The 7,983-nt window shown below is 37.2% G+C and overlaps 1 protein-coding gene across 3 annotated transcripts in view; it reads right to left on the minus strand.

The window, feature by feature from the left end:
* LOC107707540 (interferon regulatory factor 3-like) overlaps positions 1-4,418 on the minus strand; it is a 6,013-nt gene extending 1,595 nt beyond the window's left edge. The window contains exons 1-7 of one of the 3 annotated variants that reach the window (XM_016511603.1): positions 4,379-4,418; positions 3,707-3,866; positions 3,280-3,448; positions 3,110-3,201; positions 2,923-2,971; positions 1,451-1,585; positions 377-766 (exon numbers count right to left, since the gene is read on the minus strand). In XM_016511603.1, coding sequence (XP_016367089.1) covers positions 377-766; positions 1,451-1,585; positions 2,923-2,971; positions 3,110-3,201; positions 3,280-3,448; positions 3,707-3,866; positions 4,379-4,395 — 1,012 coding nt within the window. In that variant the 5' untranslated portion in view covers positions 4,396-4,418. Of the gene's footprint in view, positions 1-376; positions 767-1,450; positions 1,586-2,922; positions 2,975-3,109; positions 3,202-3,279; positions 3,449-3,706; positions 3,867-4,378 lie in introns of all 3 variants that reach the window. The other 2 variants (XM_016511602.1, XM_016511604.1) reach the window with 2 other exon arrangements.
* Between the last annotated feature and the right edge of the window lie 3,565 nt (positions 4,419-7,983).

Consider the following 7,983-nt stretch of genomic DNA (forward strand, 5'->3'; position numbering starts at 1 on the left):
GGACAAATTGTCAGTGAAAGGAAGTGTTTAACAGTTATTTTAAATGATTGTATTATACATTTAATATTTTATCATATAAAATTAATTTCAAAATAATGCCAAATTGAGTAACAGGGTTGCATACAGTGCTTTCCCATAAATAAATCTGTCACTCAGAAGGTGTTAGCTAGTTTGGGACCAAATGCTTTTTTAGTTAGTGATTAATGTATTTTCCATAAATTAATTTACTATGGTAACAGGGTTGAAGGATGCTGCAATTTGTGAAAAATTGAAGAAAATGTTTTTTTTTTAATTGTCTTTTTGCCATGGTGTAGAAAAGGGCCCAATGATGTCACTTCCTGTATGTCAAAAATGATTCCTTTCTCATCATTCATACCTCTTATGTACTTATCAAAGCTGAGCAGAAGCTCTCTGGTGTTCTGATGCAGTTTTCTAGGCTCTGGGTTCTGGATCTCAGACGGGTCACTGGTGCTGACGAAGACTTTACACTTGTCCTGACGGAAGCCGTAGATGCCATATTGGTTTACCTCCAGCTGCAGGCCTCTCTGAATGCTGTCCAGTATGCGTTTAGTGAACTGGATCTGTTTTTGGTCGATCAGACCCTCAGTGGATGGGAAGCGGATTGGCTGTCCTCTCAGCTCAGATGGGTCGCACTGGTAGTGAAACTGAACGAGTGGTGAACACAGGCGAGTTTTCAAAACTTCTGTTCTTCTGTAGTTGATCGAGATCTCCAGGTCACAGAGAGCTGGAAGGTTCAATTGCTGCACTAGAAGTAACATTTTAGGACATAGTTTTAAAAATCATTCAAAATGTAAAAGAAAGGCACAGTCCACGCTACAACTATAACGATAACGGCACAGAGGAACAATATCATTGGAATCTTTTTTTCACAGCTTTTCCAGCTTATGAACAATAAAAACAATGACAGCCAATCAGAATCCATCCAACTAAAGAGCTTGAGCATTAAAGAGGTATACAACAAAACTGCAGTGCATGCTTAATTTAAACAATGTTATTAGGTGTCGATGTGGACGCTAATATAGATATCGTTATAGTTATCGTTCTTGATGTGAGAATGATACAGCCTTTAGAAATGCCACATTACATATGCAATATTCTCGATACAGACAACGTCAGTGTTTCAAATACAACCAAAACCTTTGCATGGCTATTCGTCACTATTTCATGTTTTAGCGAATTTGTGGCAGGTTTATGAAATCATTTGAATGTTTTCGTACAATCTGCTTACGGCCTTCTGATTGTTATGTCAGAAGTATTCTTCGTTTTTATATGTGTTTATATGCGTATGCATACAGTCAAATGTGTAGCCTTTCAAAGTATTGGAAGCCATTTGATAGCATGTGCGACGCACTCTAGAAAGCTTCTTTGTCCAGTGTCTGCGCTATTTTTTTTCCATATGTTATGGCCAAAAAAACAACAACTTTGTTACCTGTAGTGTAGAGTTGCTGGTCTTGGAGAGGTGTGTTATTCTGAAAGGACTGAACATCTGAGTAGGGAGTCTCATAGTAGTTGCTTGAGGTGGTCGGAATGATTTGTTGGGAACAGGTTTCCCATGGTTGGGATTCTGTGAATAGAAATGATATTGTATATTGGTATATTGCGAATATGCCAAAACAAGAGCCAATCCATCTATCTCTCTTCCTGCTGTTGAACAAAACTTGTTAATATAATGTTGTGTAATTTGAGTGGCGTTTGCATGTGCAGAGTGTTATGGCTAGTTGCCATGGTGTTGCTAAAGTTTTCTGGTTGGTTATGGTTTTTAGAGTGCTGCCATATGGGTACTTTGGTTCCTGTGTGGATTTGAAAGGTGTGGTCACGTTAAAAAAGGCACACACAACAAAAAAAGCTTTCAACTTTCAAAGCAAGCAGCTTTTTGTTGGTCAACGAATTCGCGTGAACTTCAACACAAGCGAACGCACAGATTCCTATTGAAACAACTGGGTTTCCCCTGCAATTTAAAAAAAATATATATTAGCACTATTACGATAAAGTGATATCATTTTAAAAATTATTCTACATTTAAAAGAATAGTAGAGGTGACACCACTACTATAACAATACTGTCACAGAGGAACGGTATTATTGGAATAATTATTGGGTTTTTTTTTTTTTCAGCTAATGGCGCGTAGGAACTTTTTTGAAAATTCCAGATTGTGTGGATTCATAGCGAAATGACTGGATTTCAACCACGAACATTTTTAATATTTCTATAACGAAGTAGTTTTAAAAATCATTCTAAATTTAAAAGAATAGTAGGTGACACCACAACAATACCGTCCGTCACAGAGGAACGATATTATTGGAATCATTTTAATAACAATTTTGTTTTCAGCTGATGAAGCTTAGGAACTTTTTCACCTTTGCGCAAAATTCTTGATGGTGGGGATTGAATGATGCAAATATCTGAAATATTGATGATATAATAATACAGTTTTAAGAACTGTTCTAAATTTAAAAGAATAGTAAAAAATAAGTAGGAACATTTCCGCCCTCGCGCAAAATTCTCAATTCTGCGGATTCCTAATTGATTCGATTGTACGGATTCCAAAATGACTGGATTTCCCCCACAATTTTTTAAAAAAGTATTAATACTATAATGATAATAATAAAGATATAGTCTTAAAAATCATTTTAAATGTAAAAGAATAGTAAAGGTGACACCACAACTATAACAATATCGTCACAAAGAAATGATATTATTGGAATCACTTTAACAAACTTTTTTTTTGTTTCAGCTGACGATGCGTAAGGATAGTGCGGATTCTTAGTGAAACCACTGGATTTAACCTACGAAAATTCACAGGGCAACAGTAAATGTGACCACACCTTAAGATGTTGGTTGCAAAATCATGGTTTGTTTGAATCGCTAACCCTAAATATAGCCATCATAGTGATTCTATACCTGCGTGTTGATGATTTAGATCCATTGTCTCCACCTGGCTGAGCAATTCCTGCTGCATTAGACATTATATATATTTATTATTATAACTTAATATTTAAAAAAAAAAATTATATTTAAAAAAAATTATAATTCTTTTTACTAAATACATATGATCATGTCAACAGCCAATCATAAATCTGGGCCTTACCTCCATTTCATCAGACATGTAATTAGCTGCACTGTAGAGATCAGGAATGAATGGAAGTTGATCTGGCTCTACACTCTGGATCTCTTGGTGATCTGAAGAACGAGATTAGCCAGGGCTTTATAATCAACTCATTTTTCCATGACAAGTGCAGATTGAGCAGTTTAACTCACTTTGAGGACGGATTATGCGATAGACTTTGTGTTGGTCCTCCGGATCTTTGGAGTGATCCTCTAACATCTCGAAGTTTTTTAGACTATGAAGTGCACAACGGAAATTCGTCTTCCATTTCGCTTTGTCGTTATGGTGCTCGTTGATCTTCCCACTGACCACAGCCCATGCCTGTAAAACACCAAAATTGCAACAAAGTCCATGTATATTTCAAGTTAGTATAATTAAAATGCATTGATGCATCAGGTGTGAATGGCATGCAACATCAAACTTTAAGGTCAAAAGGGGCGGGGCTTCCACTCAATGGTTAGGCCCTCCTTTTGGGAATCCCGCCCTCTTTGAAGATCTCCTCCAGCTATATCCGGCATGAATCATTCATGCAGAAGTGAAACCATGCCAAAGATGATTGTGACGCAAGGATGAAGTTACCTTAAATATTTTAACATCGCCGTCCCCAAGGTCTCTTCGTGAGTTGTGTTTCCAGGGGATCCGAAATATGTCATTGCCTATCATGCACAATCCCTCATATTTCCCACTTTCCACCTGCTCTATGAGCCATGGGCCAAACTGAGGTTTGCCGATTGCACTTCTTGAGAAAAAACAAAACAATGGGTTTCAAATAGATCCATCAGACAGATGACGTCATCATACACTGTCATATGCACCAAAAACTTTTTTTCTTACATAAATTTTACATTCATGATCATGTTTTTACAGTTTAAGAGTTTTTTTTTAATAAATAATAATAAAAAAATCTATTTTAATATTGATGCAAGATTAAATTACCACCACATCTGCATCTCAAAACCTAGTCAGCTATGCATAGTTGTGCATCATAAGCGAGATGGGACTTCCGAATTAGCTCATAGTCAAAAACACAGAATTGTTTTCCATTGTTGAACTATGTACACATGCAGCAAACGGACGTTTATGCTTTGTTTGTTCGTTTTTTACAGCGACACGGCGCGTCGCGTTTTTAATGCGGCGCGTCACGTTCAAAGCTCTACTTCTTGCGCTTCGTTCAGCGGCTTGTGAAAACGTGTCTTGGTTTTGAGACACAGCCTATATTTTATAATAATGATAATAATTCCATCATCTTACCCCTGCATCGCTGCCATGATTTCAGGTCCTGAAGCTGTTCCACTGCTTGGTAGTTTCCAGCGGTTTGGTGTTTCTCTGGTGTTTTATACACACAGACGCGTCACGCAGAAGGAGGAGTGCTTTATCATGTTCAGTCAATCCCGAAACCAAGCGTCGTTTTCGAAAATAAAAGTGACGTTCCATTAATTCGTCTCCTTGCATCATCGCATCCGGTTTAAGGTAAAGGCTGCTGATGGAAGCCCTTTACAGTTAGAGGATAGTCTATTGTCCTTAAAATACATTTCTTGAGCAAATCAGCATATTAGAGTGATTTCTGAAGGATCATGTGACACTGAAGACTGGAGTAGGCTAATGACGCGTTTTTAATGCGGCGCGTCACGTTCAAAGCTCTACTTCTTGCGCTTCGTTCAGCGGCTTGTGAAAACGTGTCTTGGTTTTGAGACACAGCCTATATTTTATAATAATGATAATAATTCCATCATCTTACCCCTGCATCGCTGCCATGATTTCAGGTCCTGAAGCTGTTCCACTGCTTGGTAGTTTCCAGCGGTTTGGTGTTTCTCTTGTGTTTTATACACACAGACGCGTCACGCAGAAGGAGGAGTGCTTTATCATGTTCAGTCAATCCCGAAACCAAGCGTCGTTTTCGAAAATAAAAGTGACGTTCCATTAATTCGTCTCCTTGCATCATCGCATCCGGTTTAAGGTAAAGGCTGCTGATGGAAGCCCTTTACAGTTAGAGGATAGTCTATTGTCCTTAAAATACATTTCTTGAGCAAATCAGCATATTAGAGTGATTTCTGAAGGATCATGTGACACTGAAGACTGGAGTAGGCTAATGACGCTGAAAATTCAGCTTTACATCACAGAAATAAATTACGTTGTAAAATATATGCAAATATACATTTAAATTGTTATAATATTTCATAATATTGCTGTGAAAAGTTGCCCAGTTTAAAAAGCCATGCTGTACAGCATTAATAGCCTGCATTTTTGTGTTGTTACAGAGTTTTGCAGATGTGAATGTAAAAAAAAAAAAAAAAGTTTTAAAAAATGTGTAAAGTTAAGAACGTGCTTATATAGCCATTTAACATTCAAAACAACATGTTTGTTACTGGTCCTGAATGTCACCTTGACTTAAGAGACTCAAAGGCCTTGTTTATTGTGATCGTAATAGCTTATCAAAAAGTATAGGGCCTACGTCAGCTGTTGTGTACATTGTACTATAAAGGTAAAGAGGAAAGTCCTTGAACTACATAGCCTACAGCATGTTGTATAATTACTGCGTTCACATTTACAGTTGTTTGGCGAAATCCAGTCATTCCGGGAGAAATGGGCGCGAAAAACTTCCCCACGCAGATGTCGCTCGTGTTCAAGGTGTTCACGCGTATTCATCGCGGTAAACGACAGAAATCTGCTTGTTTTTAAGGTGACTTCTGTGTGAAATGTGCTTGATACATCACACTGTTTACAGTAGACAATGGAACTGTTTTTGCACGGTAAATTTTGCTGAAATTTCGCTAAAATGACCGCACCTTAACACTCAGATTACAATGGAATGACTTTTGTTACTACAATCCGCCCTTCTGTGTAATCATGAGTTGTAAATCAGGCCACAGTGATTTACCTCAAGGCCTGCAGACAAATATGCTTTAAGCCTTGACTCATGTTAGTTTTACTCTGGTTATTATTTCTTCTTCTTCTTCCAAGTAGGCAATGTTTTAAACCTAGTCAATTAAGACTGTACTGTTAAAAAAAACAATAACAGTAGGCCTAATTTCAATTAAATCGTTATGTTCACTCTGTTTGGGGCCAATTTCACAGCAAAACCAATGGGGCCCAAAACACTCCATTTGGACCCCACTGGCATTAACTGTATTAAGAAAAAGACATCCATCGTATTTTGTGTTCTATCCTGAAGGTCATACAGATTTGGATGCATTTCATGATAATGAATACATTTTATTTTGAGGTGAACTATCCCTTTAAGTACATTTTTCATGCTGTTAAACAGTCCTAGGAGACGGGCGTTAAATGTTAGTGATTGTAAATGCCTAGCAATAAATACATTAAAGTGTAATCAAGTCTATACTCATTCAATAAACATCTAAATTCAAATTTCAGCTTTATTTTATTGAACAACACTATGATTAAATTGGAATCATTAGTGACAAAAGTCAACCATATGAGTGGGATTTTGGTTATGAGACCGCAGTTTCAGTGCTATAACATTTTTTGAACAGGTGTTTGAGTTTCTGCACTCAATCTGTCCTTTATTTCTCACGGCAGCTGTACGAGAGGAACCTGAGAGAACCGTGACAGTGCTGTTATAAATGTTACACGGTCACTGCACTTTTCCCCTGAAGTTCGAGGTGCATGCGTCCGTTATTTAGCAGTGGAAAAAGGAAATGAATCTGAGGGTAACTGGAGCACTTCTCTCTGCAAACTCCTCTGAAAGAGCTTTCCTCCGGCGTGAGGTTGTTCCCCAATACCAAAGTCTCTTGACCCGATTCAGCTGACACGGGCCCTTGCCTAACATCGAGCAATATCGTGTGTTTTCATTTCCCTTTTTTCGCGATTTCATGAAAAACAGAGAATGTTTTAGACACCTGTGGCTGCATGGAAATAAAAACCTAGGCCTATTCAGTTCACCATTTCTGGAATCACATCTGGACAAAACTACAGCCAAACTCGTGCGCCACTATCCCAACACTACTCTACTATTCCTGTCAATGTACATTTTAACAGATAAAAATGTGTCATATGATACCAGCGCTGCATAAAACTAATGTGGGATGTAGTTATGTTTTTGTTGAATCATTGAAGGTTTAATGGTTGCTTATCCTTTACTGCTCTCTACTGGAGATTAAACCACTCTACACAATAACAACTAAACGTAGGAACTCACCGAAAACATTTAATGCATGCTTCAAAACCTAGTTATTGTGACAGTAAATTGAAAAAAAATTTAAATGAAAAAAGTTTTTGTCATCATATGAGCCATGCCGGTCAAAATGTTAAGATGTTTTTTTTTTCACCATCAGTCAACCGTGGAAATATTTGTTAAACGAACTTCAGTTTTGTTCTACTTTTCTGTCGACACTGACTGCTTACTAAACTATAGCCTACAAGCAGAGCTGGGTAGTGCCTGATTACATGTAATCTGGATTACGTAATCAGATTCCAAAAATTAAGTACTTGTAATTAGAGTAAATTACATTTTAAAATACTCGTAACCAGACTACAGTTAGGCTACTTTTTTATAGATTACATGATTACATATTATTCACAATAGCAATAAACTATTCATAATTGATTGATTCTCCCTAATTCCTCTTTTTCATCTTTGAAATTTTCCTTTCTAAAATAGCCTGCTGCTTATATACACTCAGAAAGTCCAGTTCTGTGGGCATTTACACAGAGATCAGTCATTAGTCATGTGGCTGCACAGCATTTGACCGTTGGATTTACAAAAATCATTTGAGGTAGAAGTGTTTCAACACTGCATTAACTACTGTTGAACAGTCATTTTTAGTTGAATTATCAATCGGTAGGTTATTTAACCATGTATTATTGAAAAGCTTTTGTCTTTCAAAGTCATTATT

Source organism: Sinocyclocheilus rhinocerous, unplaced genomic scaffold (genome assembly GCF_001515625.1).
Source record: "Sinocyclocheilus rhinocerous isolate Xijiao unplaced genomic scaffold, SAMN03320098_v1.1 scaffold1376, whole genome shotgun sequence".
NCBI lineage: Eukaryota > Metazoa > Chordata > Actinopteri > Cypriniformes > Cyprinidae > Sinocyclocheilus > Sinocyclocheilus rhinocerous.